Source organism: Lissotriton vulgaris, chromosome 4_1, assembly GCF_964263255.1.
Source record: "Lissotriton vulgaris chromosome 4_1, aLisVul1.2, whole genome shotgun sequence".
NCBI classification, from domain to species: Eukaryota; Metazoa; Chordata; class Amphibia; order Caudata; family Salamandridae; genus Lissotriton; species Lissotriton vulgaris.
Genome location: NC_141691.1, coordinates 148,724,297 through 148,738,767, shown reverse-complemented (window position 1 = coordinate 148,738,767; position 14,471 = coordinate 148,724,297). Strand labels below are relative to the sequence as shown.

General features: G+C 45.0%; 1 protein-coding gene across 1 annotated transcript in view; it reads left to right on the top strand.

Moving 5' to 3' along the window:
- Window positions 1-14,471, top strand: part of MAGT1 (magnesium transporter 1) — a 164,083-nt gene that overhangs the window by 108,350 nt on the left and 41,262 nt on the right. Inside the window, exon 7 of the mRNA XM_086918407.1 lies at window positions 2,392-2,455. Within this exon, the coding sequence (XP_086774533.1) occupies window positions 2,392-2,455 (64 nt within the window). The remainder of the gene's footprint in view (window positions 1-2,391; window positions 2,456-14,471) is intronic.

Here is a 14,471-nt window from a genome sequence, read left to right as displayed (position 1 = left end):
CATCTTTGTCCGTGGCCAGACCATGCCTCCCCACTTATTGAATTTTGAAGAGACCTTATCATATTTTTACACTTTTGCTTCAAGATGGCTTTGAAAATGAAGGTATTCCTACTATTGAAGCATGGTGAGTCGTTCTCTCGGTTCGAGCACATTCATCTGCTACATTTTCTCTGGCTACTCACTTTCCTTGTACTTTGAGTTGCCAACATTACAATTGTTTGTAGGCAAGGTAGTTATGGAATGTGGTTACCTTGAAAATGTTTTCTTCCTGCACACCAAACAGTCTTAAAGAGCTATTGTAGATCGACTCAATGTGTGTCACTCTGAGGGGGTCAGGTGCTGTCTAAAATTTGGGACTATGAGGAGAATTGCACAGAAAGAGGATATGCGTCTGGTTATTGAGTAAGGGATTTCTGAAGTTGAAGACCTTTCCATTGTACAGGAAAGTCTGTCTTTCAACTGATGTGCTTCTGCAAGTCTTGTATGCAGAATTGCCACCAAGTACTGGATTGTTCTGACTGGTGTTAAGTTTATTTGGAGGATTCAGGCGCTTTTTTATGAATCTTGTGTGACCTTCAGACGAATGCATCTTAATCACCCTGTAATCCAAGAATGCCTAGAAAAAGAATCTGATGCATTAGAAAAGCAGATGACACGTTGGTTAGGGCATGCAGGGCCATCTTCAAGTGAAAAGTATAATTCTGTACTGAATCATCAAAAATGTCACTTACACTCCATCACTGAAGAGTCTGCACTCGGTGACAAGGAAGACTTCAACCTGCTTTATTGGAACCAGGCCACTCCCGACCCAGGGACACAAACGCAAGAAAAGAGATATGCGTTTCGGCTTTGTAACAACCTTTGTCAATGTACCTCGCACCATTTTGTTTGATCAATTTATACTCATTAACATCATTAACCTAAAAGAAATCCCCCCTGCAGTAATAACATTTTATCAAAACAATTACCAAATACAAGCATCGTAGTCAATGCTGTTATATTGAACTAAACTGCTGCAGGAAGTTCTCATTAGAAAGTAATTGTTAGAAACTCCCAAACGGCTACTATATGTATCCTGCACCGTCTCGTATTCACAGCCTTGTAAGGTTGCTTACTCCAGTGTATTTTAGGAAGCTCGTATTTGGCCTTCAGTATCTCGTATATCACAAATGTCTCCATTTTAATTCATTGCAAATCTGTGCACTTTAAATATTTTCATTCCAAAGTCTCTATGAGATATCGGAGACACGGGTAGCCTTCAAGTCCCATAATGCCTCATAATTGCTTCCAGGTGAGTGGATAGTAACACCATCTAAATTTAAAGTCTTCGATAACAGTGTAGCCAGTACTGCAATAAAGCCACAAATGCAGTTGAAGTTCATACTGTTGTACTCCATCAGTAAACTGTGAGTCTCACCTTCACCAAATAATATCACAGACTGGGCAGCACCGTTAATTTGATTCCCAGGAATCCATAGTCAAATTAACTGTACTGCCCTATTTGCGATTTGCTTTTTTTTTTTTTTACTGAAGCTGAGACTCAGATTATTAACATTATGAACTTCTTCAGCTGCATTAGTGACGTTATTGCAGAATTTGGGACACTGTTATCGGAGACTTTTGATTTAGATGGTGTTTTATCCACTCACCTGGAAGCAAGTATGAGGCATTATTTGACTTAAATAGAACTCAAAATTAAATTGATAGGATGACCATCACAGACCAAACACAAACCTCTTACATATATCACTTTCGTTCTGCCAGGCTTATTGCAGGCTTTATTCAACCCACCCATGTAAGGCTGTTTGATTTAGGTGCCTGGTTTGCAGCTAAAGGTGCACAACATTTCCATTAAAAGAAAGATATTAAACATCTTTGGATAGGGGCCAAGGATTTTAGTTAAACGTCATCTGTTCAAATTCATTTTTAATTTAATTTTCATTCCTAGAGATATCTAATAAAATGTTTATATGTTTTGTCTTTTCACATTAGGTGACTGAAGGTGCGCTTAATTTGACACGTGTAGCATGCCTGATGTCACAAAATGACCATTGAACAAGCTCTACTGAGCACTGTTAAGTCTGAAAAAATATATTTTGCAGAGAAAGTTTAAAGTGTACACTACCTTTGTAAATACCTCTGTAAATTGACTTTCAGACATTTCAATTCTCAAATGTACTGTGCAGACCTTTGTATTTTTCCAGCTATTTTCTTGCTCATTTTCTCTGAAAGAAATTAGATTGTCTTGAGGGGAGGAAGGTGTTCAAGCTAATGGCATTCTTCTTAAATTGTTGTTACTGTTTATTAATGTATATACTTATTGTCAGGCTTGTTTTAGTCTTTCATATTGCCTACCCCAATTCATTTCTTGAATTTTCTTTTGTTTTTCAGAACTATATTCATGGAAGTAGCCAAGCTCAATTTGTGGCTGAAACGCACATTGTGTTACTGTTCAGTATCCTTTTATGGTTATGCAAGCAAGCCAGACTGCAAGAAATATACATGACCTTCGCTCTCCCCCTCTTACCCAATTAGTTTTAGAGCCATAAAGTCACTGTAGGTATACACTGTTTCTTTGGAGTGCTTAAACACTATTTTTGTTGTATTTTTATTTCCTTGGGTGCTCTTGTTATTGTCAAATGGTTGGGCTACAGGTGTGTATGTGCTTGTTTCGATCTTCATGTCTTACTTTCCATTTAAGCCTTTCGAGGAGAAATGAGGAGAATGACTTAAGTTGTACTGGCTGGTCCTTAATGCAGCTGCGGCAACAGAATACCATGAAATACATCCACTAAAACATTCCTGTCCAAGATAAGCAAAGAGATTGTTTCTTGACAAACCATCAGGCGACGTAATGTTTGCCACTCCGTTCCTCTCTTGCTTCTGAATTTATACTCCCCTGTGTTCGGAAATTGTGTGCCCCTTGCAGTGGATCCACCTCTGCTACTCAACTGCACGGCTCTCAAGTATTCTGTACTGCTCAGGTTTATGTGAGATTGTTGGCTTATTTTCATTGTGCGCCTATTAGCCAACATGCATGAGTCCTTTGTTTCTGTTGCCGTGTGTGCGAGCGAGGTTGGTCTGTGTGGCAGTGTTGTGAGGTCTGAAGTAATTAAACTACATCATGCTCACCCTAATGAGACTCTTTTAGACTCTGTTGGCTCCTCTTACTGCACTATATTCAAGACCAGCTGCATTGCTTACGAAGCTGACAACCAGCAAAATCTCATATCGAACTATAAAGCTCACCAGCTCCAGTGGCTCTCAGCACCGCCATAGTAGAGATGATAAACTTTATCCATACATCCATCCTTCATCCATTCACCCTTTCATCCATCCATTCACCCATCATTCATCCACCCATCTTTTTACACATCCATCCATCATTCATCCATGCAATCTTTTATCCATCCATACATCCTTCATGCATCGAACCTTCCATCCTTCCATCCACCCTTTCATCCTTTCATCCATCCACCCTTTCATCCATCCACCCTTTCATCCATCCATCCACCCATCATTCATCCACCCACCTTTTCTGTGCCTCTCTCATGGGGGGAGGGGGAATGGGGGGTCAGTATCTCTGCGTCTTCTTCCTTCTTTCCTGCTCATGGGAGGGCATCTCTGTGCCTCCCTGCTGGGGTGGGAGGGAGGGACGTGTCACGGGACCCACAGCTCCAGGCGCGCAACATCCATTATACTCAAAGGGCTACACTACAGCCTGCTCCCCCAGACCCCACCCCCACCCACTTTCCCCCGTCTCGTGTGTGTGAGCCTGGCTGAAATCGTTTCAGGGACACACACACAGCCACACCCGAGTACTTGAAATGTCTTTAAAAGACCTTCTACTTGTTAATGAGCCTTTGATGTTTCTCACACCTCGGTGTGAAAAAGGCCTCCGTCATGAGCACCCTCGATCAGCCCAACGCCAGGAATTGCATGCCCCTGACAGAATCTGCGACCCCCTTCCAAGGACTCCACGACCCCCCCTGGGGGTCGCGCCCCACAGATTGAAGACCTCTGTGATAAAGTGTTAAAATGACACAATAAGAAAAAGGCTTGGAGCAATACTACCCTTTCTATGAGGCCCACCCCAATAGAGCTTTAATGTAGGAAGAGCTAAAGAAACAGCACTCCAGGAACGCTACACCATAGACGGTCCCTTTTGCCTACAGAGCTTACATCCCCGCAACTTGGGAAATGTTTTTGGTTTGTTTAATTTATGAGTTTGGACCTGTACAGAGCTCCAATGCCTCTGGCTAGGTTTGCTCTGTTTAATACCACGTACATACATTCATATAACTGTTAAATGAATTTACATTGGAGTAATTATAACCTTAATTCTGACCCTAATGCTAAACACAACTGTACATTTTATTACATGCATTTATTTTTTATTTCATTTTATACAATAACAATTTTAATACTAAGGCTTACACCAAACAACAGTAAAATGTAATTAATTTATTTCAAATTAAATCTGTTGAAGTTAATAATATTCTTAGGTGCCGCTGGAGCCGCTCGCAGCGGCTGTTTCTTGCCACCAGCACATACCAGGAGAGTGGGAGCCAGCGGGACTTCACAATCCAGAAGCCCCTGCAGCCAACAACTCCGAACTCCTCCCCCCACTGCCTCATAACCGCTCACGGCCGCCACCAGCACATACCGGGAGAGTGGGAGCCAGCGGGACTTCACAATCCAGGAGCCCCTGCAGCCGACAACTCAGAGCTCCTCCCCCTATTACTCTCGGCCCATATCATTGGCTACGCTCACCGCTACATGGGACGCGCGCGGGTGCGCGCCGGGCAAAGCCTAGGCCAAGGGCGGGCCCGTTTGAGCCCGGAGAAGGCCAGGCCGGGCCCACTCTTTAAGGTTTGGCCTCGGAGACGGACGATCAACGCTGTTTGGTAAGTCAAGCATCACTGATCCAAGTTTCCCAACCGAGGGCCAAAACATTCACCCACCAGAGATGGCGTCTGGTGCTACCAAGGACAAGTTGGGCATGAAAAGTGGGGGTATGATGGGAACACTGGACTATTTCTTCACAAGAGCCTCGAATGTGCCCTTATCTTAGAACTGGGTTTACCTTATAGCAGCAGGAATAGTGTCCTATCTCTTGACGCCAATGATGGTAATCTTACCGTCTCTAATGACAGGCGCAGAGTCAGTTGGCATAAACTTGTGGAACACCCGGAACAACTAGGGAAACTCTATAGCTCAATAATTCCCTTGTTTAACGAGGTTTCAGTGCTAATCAGCCAACCACCTTCTCATGATTATTTAACTAAGCTGGAGGCACTTCGTGAGGGCATATTGCTAAACTTGGCAGAGCTACTTAATCCTCGGGCGTCCGGGAGGGTAAATAGGGTGCCCCACCACTCATGGTATAATCCAGCATGTAGAAAGGTTAAACAAGAGCTATTGCAGGCTATAAAAGACAATGATAGAACTGCAATCAAAGTTAGGAGGGCCTATTATAAATGGCTGACCAATTGCGCCAAGGAAGAGTGCGATCACGAAAAATGGTCCAGCTTATCTCTGGCGCTTGTAACCAAAGATTCCCGCAAATTTTGGTCTATAATTAATTATGGCAGCAGTGAGCCGAAAGCAGCAATAGAACCGAATATAGCGCCATAAGTCTGGGAAGGTCACTATCGGGCCTTATATTCCACCGAGGGACTTATTGACGACACCAAGAACCTGGTCGCCCAGTTTGCATCAACTTTGCACCCTGAGGTGATTGAGTTTACGGTGCCAGAAGTCTGCAATGCTATCTCCAAACTTGCCTCAGGTAAAGCCCCAGGCTTGGACAAACTCGCGGGGGATCTCTTTAAGCAGGAACCTAAAATCTGGGGCCCATACTTTCAGATTCTGTTCAATGCGATCCTGAGAGACATGATGGTTCCCTTTACTTGTATGGGGGCAGAGATAGTGCCTATATTTAAAAAAGGGCTCTCCTCTGCTCCCATCCAACTACAGACCCATCAGCCTCATTGATGTCCCCCAGAAGATTTTTGCAAGACTCATTCTGGACCGGTTGCAGGACTGGATAGAGGAGTCTGCCATCCTCAATCCCTATCAGGCAGGGTTTAGGAAGAATACCTCCACTGTGGACCAAATTTTTCGTTTACAACTCCTGTACTGGAAAACAGTGAGATTAGAGGGTGGCAGTCTCTATATGGTATTCGTCGACCTTTGCTCCGCCTTTGACCTTGTTCCCCGGTGGGAACTCTGGCTGTTCTTCTTGAGGTCGGTATTCCTATGCACCGTCTGTCGGTTCTGATGAGGCTACATGAGGCCGACTTCGGCCAAGTCAGATGTGGGAAAAACGGTACACTTTCATCTAGATTTTCGCCATCCCCGCACCGTGGAGAGGGACGCTGCCGTAACTGTGGGCTGTCGTCGGTCGTAGACCCTGATACTAGTGGCCTATCATAGCCTCATCACTATTTGAAGATGGTTCATCTGCACTCCTTATCTATACCCTGAAACTAGTGGCCCATTTTAGCCTCATCAATATTTGAATATGGGCCATTTGCACTAAATATTTGTATTTTGTCACTGGTTTTGGTACAAGCTTATACCTTGATTTGCCATCTTTGAAACTGCACTCTTTATCTGTCTACACCAATCAAGATCTCCGCAACATTGGAGGCGTTGTTTCGGTTAATGACTCTAGTCGCCCTGATGAAGTTCCTATGTTTGGAACGAAACGCGTTGGCTATTGTCCAATTATGAATATTTGATCAAGAATAAAAGAGACTGAAACACATTATATTGGCTGCTCTTTGACTTCCTTCCTGGTGCTGCCTCCACGCATGTTTTTGAAGTATTGTTTCTGGATTTCCAGTGAGACCCAACCACAGCAGGTCTCGGAGGCTGTTGGCACAGGACTTGATACTTTGTCGGGACTGAATGATTGAGGTGCTCGACATCTAGTCAGCTGTGGTGTCGTAGTTTTTTTAAACTTTCATCTAGATTCCATGTTGGCAGGGGGATAAGGCAGGGTTGCGTGCTCGAACCGACCCTGTTCTGTCTCTATGTCAACAGAGTAATCGCGCACCTCAATTGAGTAATGCACAACGATGCGCCAAAGCTGGCAGGCAACAGGGTCTCTGCAATTATGTTCGCCGATAAAACCCTTTTGCTTTCTAAATCCCCAATGGGAGTACAGCGAATATTGGATGGTTTTCAGGAATTCTTCACCATTCGAGGCTTAGAGATCAATTCTTTAAAAACAAAATGTATGATCTTCAATCCCCTGAGATCTACACGGCCAAACCCAAGCCTAGAGGTAACGATCTTAGAAAAGGTAACCAACTTTGACTATCTGGGGTCACAATTAATGAAAACTTGACGTGGGGTCCCCAGCAGATTAAGTCACAGTTAAAACTGGCTCAACTCTCGGGCGTAATTCTTAAACTATCTATAAGTCTACAATTAAACCTCTGGGACCGCCATTGGAGGTGTACAAGGTACAAGCTAGGGGTGCCATTATGTATGGGGGCGAACTTTAAGGCTACTCCAACAGGTCCGAAATCACCAGGACCGAAAATAAATTTCTGACAGGGCTGTTAGCACTACTGTCTATTACCCCACTCCTCCCCTTAAGGTTTGACCTGGGAATTAGACCGATCGATGAAGAGCTAGCGCTAAAACCCCTGAGATTTTGGCGCAGGCTCTGGGTAACCCCGGAGCTGTTACATTACAGAGAAGAACTCAAGGAAATACTGACCTTTACAGATGCAGGGAATATTCCTTGGTTTGCTTACATAAGAAAAGAATTCACAAGGTTAGAAATTTGGCTTATGGTCTGACCCAGATCGGGGCTGCAAAAAGCTGTCGCGCACCCAGCTCACGAATATATTTTGTGCCGATAGACTCAATGCTGCACTACGCAATCCCCAAATTGGCTCTACAACAGCCTCTTTCTTGCTGGTTAAAGATTCTTATCTACTCAAGCAATTTCTTGATGACATTTATCCTCTTTTAGCAAAAAAACTATACGTTCAGTGGAGGCATGGTGTTATACCACTGCAAGCTTTTACCAGTAGGTGGTCACCCTCTGCCCCGAAAAATTGTCCAGCATGCAAATGCGATACTGAACCTGAGCTCCACGTGCTGTATTTTTGTCCGGGGTATCACAAGGCTAGGAACTATTGGCTTGTTCCTCTATGTAAAAATCTAGGCTTCCGACAATGCATGCAGGCACTTAGAATATTAAAAACTTAAAAACTGACACAACTGGTCCGATTGTATTTGCCGTCTCAAAATTTTTGGCTGCCATGTGGCATAAGCGCAGGCTCCTAATTGCCCGAACCTAAGCCTGGATTACCAGTTCCCAGCCACATACTGTCCTTTTTATATGTTCTTAAATTGCTATATGAAATTTATTTATTATTTTAACAAATCCTAACTGTGTTTAATACTCATGAAGTCCGACCAATTGTTTCTTTGGTAAAATTTTGCTGAAACTGTTTTTGCTACAATTAATTTATACTGTCATCTATTTGCATTGTTTTTATACATCCATGTTCTCTTTTATGGCACACTGCCGAAATAAAGATCTTTGAAATTGAAATGATAACATTCTGTATTGCTAACCCTTAACTTTCGAGAAATTATTTCTCAATTACAGTAATAAGTTTGTCTCTTAAAATGTACTTTTATAATTGAATTAGTTACTAATAATCCTAATTGAATTACACGTTTTTTTCCTGATGGCTTGGATGTGATGCAGACACAGTAAAGGTACTTCAAAAGTACTGGAGGGAAGTAAATGTCATAGAATTAATAGATCAATATAAATGTCTGGCATCATGTACTTATGTTGTCACTATGAAGCAGATTCACTCCTTCCAGCACAAGTGTTCTAACTCTTCTGATGGTGTCAAACTCCTGCTGGAAATGTTATTGTCTTGCTCAGTGAGGTGCTCAACTTTTAAATTTAATGAGCCTGAATTACTTAGCGATGAATCCCTCTGTTAGAAATGGGATTTTTGGCAGGCTAGGGCATGTGCCAAAGCCAGGCAGAAACCACAACTCCAGTCAGGATAAGGGAGTTACACTCCTAAAATATCCCCTGCTCACCCCCTTGTAAGCTTGGAATGAGCAGTCCGGCTTATCTCAGAGGCAGTGTGTAAAGCATTTGCACATAACCAACAGTAATAAAGTAAAAGCACTACAAAAGGACACCACACCAGTTTAGAAAAATATCCAATATTTTATATACTTAAGACAAGACCAAAAATGATAAACAAATCCACAATACAGTACTTAAAAGTCCACAGTTATCAAAATACACTTTAAACAGTTCCTTAATGACGATAGCTCTGTCCGGGGCTATCATGGCGTAGTGAGCAAACAAATCCAAACAGTTCTGGCTGCCGCGGTGTCGTGGGCCAGCTACGGTATCTGGAAGACCCGCAAACAGTAACTTTTTGAAATGCAGGGCGGTTGCGACCTCTCTTTGAGCTTCAGAAAACTCGGCGTCCGCAGGCGTCTGTTCCGGTGCATGAGTCTTCTGGGCCCTCGAAGTCGCACACGTTGAGGTCGATCTCCTCTCTGTTGGAGTCAGGAGCGCTGGCGTCAGCAGGTGTAGTGTGCTGCCGTGCGGTGCGAGCAGCGGATCGATGGTGGCATCAGATGGCGTCTGTGAGACCAGGGTCGCAGTGCGAGATGAAGGCGGTGCTCGTCACGGTGCTGGCAGGTCACCTTGCAAGCAGCGGCATAATCGTTGCTGAAGCGCTGTCGTCGCAGATGAACTGGAGTCGATGGTGCCAGCGTCGGTAGGCCAAGGCTGCGGTGCGGGATGAGGGCGGTGCGTCATAACTTTACGAGCGGTGCCCTCGAACCACGGTGCAAGCAACGGATTCTATTTCGGCGTGGAGCGGCATCGTCTGGGATACCAAGGCGTCGTCGGGAAGCGAGGCGGTGCGTAGTGCAGTGCTCACGATGGCAGCGTTAGCAGGCGTCGTCTGTGAGACCAGGGTCGCGTTGTGGTGATGCCCTCTGCGGTGCCTTCGGGACACTGAGTCGGCAGCAGCGTCTTAGACGTAGTCGAGTGGTTTTTTTGTGTTGCAGCACAAAACACACAAAACAAGAGCTTGAAGTCATTGCTGTTCCTGAGACTTTGTGAACAGGGGACAAGCTCTGCCTCAATCCCGCGGAAAAACTCAAAAATTAGGTTGCAGAAAGTCCAGTCCAGGCCTTTAACTGCCCAAGACAGAAGCAGCCATTGCAAGTCAGCCCAGCAAAGTGGTCGTTCCTCCTCACAGCTTCTCCGGCTCTTCTTCTTTGCAGTCTTCCTGATCCAGATGAGTTCTAAAGTTCAGGGATCTGGGCCCCAATATTTATATTCCAAAATCCTTTGATCTTAGGCAGAGTGTCTGTGCCCGGCCAGAAGCAATTCTGCCTTCTCTGGTGGGATTTCCTGGCAGGAGGTGGAGACCGCATTGTCAGAGGCAGACCAGGCTCTTTGAGGTGCAAGGAAATCTACCCCCCCCCCTCGCACCCCCCCCCCCCCCCTATCGCAGCCAGGGTTTATTCAGCCCTTTCCTGACCCACCTAGACTATCTGGAACCTCTCCTGCTTCCCAGCCTACTGTCATTCAAAACCCAGACAGGCAATCCACGTTCCAGCAGAGGCACACGTGATGACTGAGCAAGAAAATACCTACTTTCTAAAAGTGGTATTTTCAAACACAGAATGTAAACATCCCCTTCACTAAAAGATGCATGTTCAGATTCTGAGTTTAGACATACCAAATTTTATATTTTTCTACCTAATTCCTAGGGCCCGTTATGTTTATAAGATGTTATAAACAAACTTCCCATTCTGTCCTATAGGGGAACAGGTAGCCTTGCTATAGTGAAAAACGAAATAGGCTGTAATTCACTATCAAGACATGCCACACACACACCAGAGCATGTCCTAACTTTCACTTACACTGCACCCTGGCCACAGGGGTGCCTTGGGCCTACCTTAGGGTTGACTAACCTGTAGAAAAGGGAAAGTTTAGGAACTGGCAAGTGTGTGCACTGGCCAAGTCGACATGGCAGTTACAAACTGCGCACCGACTCTGCAATGGCATTTCTGAGTTACCTTTTTAAGGCTACTCACGTGGGTGGCATAATCAGTGCTGCGGGCCCACTAGTAGCATTTGATTTACAGGCCCTGGCACACTCGGTGCACTTTACTAGGGACTAATAAGTAAATCAAATACCCAGTCATGGAAACACCAATCAATAACACAATTTACACAGAGGGCATATGCACTTCAGCACTGATTAGCAGTGGTAACTTGTCCAGAGTCCCAAAAGCAACACAAACAAGTCAGGAAAAAAAGAAGGAAGAAGCAAAACGTTTGGGGATAACCCTGCAAAAAGGGCCATTTCCAACACCCTCTAAAATCATGGTAGTGGGGTTCTCTGACTCACATTGTTGCCAACTTAGTCTTTTGTTCTACCAATACCTGTCAACAAAGCAAAAAAAAAACTGAAAGTGGTAATGGACAACAATTACAGTGTAGTGAAAACATGTTTGTTACATCTTTGTATCCCAAAAATATGTTTGCTATTTTATTGAACATGTTTGTGTAGCATTTTCAAGACTCCAGGGCAGCTATTGATTGACAAGAGCCAATCAAGGGAGAAGATCGAGAGGGATGCCTATAAAGGGGAGCATATTACAGACAGAAGAGCAGTCGCATGACTCAAGAGAAAGAGATTGTTTTTTGAGGTTTCACTGACTATTCATCAGACTAAACAACTATTATTTTTGAAAGGCTGTTCCATCAGGAACTTGAAGCATTAGACAACTTATACTTGTGTTTTTGTTTGTACGTTTTTGCAATTTCAAGGTAAGACCATCTTTACTTAGTTTGGATTTGGAGCCCTATGCAGTGATTTGTTTTCTTTAAGTGGTTAACTTAAATGAATAGGTTTGAGCCACTGTACCTAATCTGAGGTGTAGTTAAACACTCTTGAGTCAGACTAATGTGCAATGGCAGCCTGTGAATGCTGAAATTAAGATTAAGGCATTAGCCATTGTTCTCCTTTCCACATTGCGTTCTCTTAACATAACAAAAGTATGTACCCCCATTTTTTATTAGTCTTCAAAGGGCATGCTAATTCTAGAGTTGCCTCCAGTAAATCAAAACTGAGCAGGTGGAGGATTCCATGCTTCTTCGCGGTACAGGCCAGGAAGCTGTGGCATCCCTGACATGTAGCATTGCAGAAGGTAACCACTTCATCCCTTTCAGGAAACTGATCACAGCCTGCTGACATAACCTCACTTTCTCCTTATGGATTAAATGCCCATTTTAAATTGTTGAGCACCTTGCAGAAAAACTCTGATGCTACTGGTGATGAAACCGAACTAGAAATAAAGAAAGTTGTGAATTTAAGTAGCACCAAGCAGTTGGGTCCTAGACGACTGCACTACCAGGGCTAGTCACAGGTTTTAATACAGCATATTGCCCACCTCAAGTGGTCTGCTGCTAGTAAACCACAAAAAATATCACAAGCTAGTTTGAATGAAAGGCAACATATAAAGAACAGAAAAAGATGTAAGCATTCAATGACACAACATAATCAGATGCTGTTTTTCATCTTTTATTTTCAGCTTTGCAAAGTACGCAGATGACGAAACCAGCCAATGCGTTTCACCCAAATATTGGCTTCTTCAGGGCTGAAATGGCATACAATATTGGGCAAACTTTATTATATTAACAAAGACTACATGTATATCTCGCACAATATATGTTACAACTAAAAAACAACAACAATTCAACGAGAAATACCAAAAGACCATAGATGATGTGAGATAAGGAAGAGAAAACAGAAAAAGCAGAGTAGAGTATCACCAATGTGCGGAATTAAAAAAAATTGTTGGCATAATAAACAGAAGTAGTGAACAAAAGAACCAAGACCAAAGATCAAAGATTAGAGATAAGTGAGAAGAAATAGCTAGTCATGTATCGTGAACAAAAATGCAGAAGCAAAAGAGAACTGAAATTGCTCACAGCATCCAAGAGGATCAATGAGTCAACCTTAAAATTTGTATCTACACCAGGCCCAGTGATAGGTGCAAAAAAGGAGCGCGAATATTGGATTGTTGGCTTACCAAAGAAATATTTTGGCGATGAGATAATCCTTCACGAGTAGTCAAACATACGGCGAGAACTGTTGTTTCTAGAGAAAGAAGTAAGGGTATATCTGAAAGAAACGGGTTAGTGTTAGATTCCTCACCTTAGAATATCCCCAGGCGTCAGACTGGATCCGGAAAGTTTTGCGTAGCAGTACCCCTGCGTGTCGGTAGGCGTCGTCTGCGGCTCCGCGTCCGTCGTTGGCGCTGGAATGATGTCGCCGGAGTACTAGACGCAGCCCTCGCGCGCTGATGTCAGTTCTTCTTTTTTTTTCCACGCCAGCAAGCGCAGATCCGTAAAAAGTGGTACCCTTTAGTCATTTTTTGACAAAACGTTTTTGATATGTTTTTCGAGTCGAACGACTCCATCAGTGCTGGTAGTGATGCCGGGTTCAAGCCCTATGCCGACTCCAGCCGACTGATGTCGGTTACCGACCCCCATCGCCGGTGCCTGTATTGCTTAGGTGACAAGTCGTGCCCCGACTGCTGGGCCTTGATGTCGAAAGCTAGGCGGGAGCTATCCCGTAAGCACCTCGAACTCCGGCAGTCGGCCCGCGCCGCTCGAGGTCCCGGTCCAGGAGGAGGTCGAGGGACCGGTTGCGGGGGCCGGAGTCATCACAGCTCGGCGAGTCGACCCCACTCGTCGGGCTCTAAGTCCTCAGGTACAAGAAGTCACACGAAGTCGAAGAGGCGACATCACTCTTCTGACTCCCCCCGACGCTAGCACGACGTGGCCGGGGCCAGCTCTATACCCGCTTGTCCCTGGGCTGAACGTGACACCGGAGGAGATCAACGCATTCCTTGTGGCTATGAGGAATCGCTCTCCGAGCTCTTTGGAGGTGCCTTCAGGCCCCGGGGGTTCGTCTGGGGGCGCTAGCGGGCCGTTGGCTTCTGCCCTGGCACCGTCGGCGACTTTGGTCCCGACGCCGCAGGGCCCCACTGGATCAGTCGGATCCGGGTCGCCGCTGGTCGACCTCATGACTCCTCTGCCGACCCCTAGGGTCGGCGACGTCATCCCTGATTCCCCCCTCCCCCCCCCCCCCCCCCCCTCCCCTCGATCCTTTTCAGACATCGGAACAGCGTTGCTCGACTCCACATTAGACATCGAGAGAAGAGCAATTCTTCTATGATCCGGCCCCATCATTTGAACCTGATTACCAGGAGATGGAGGGCGAGGCGGATTGGGAGAGGTCTGAGGACCCTCTGGCACAGGAGTGCCAGTCTTTTCAGGACTGGGTTGGTGAGCTAGGGGAGGCCAGTGGTTTGGACACTTCGCCCGACACTGGATTTGTCTCCCCTCCTACCATGGCTACGGAGGAGGGGGC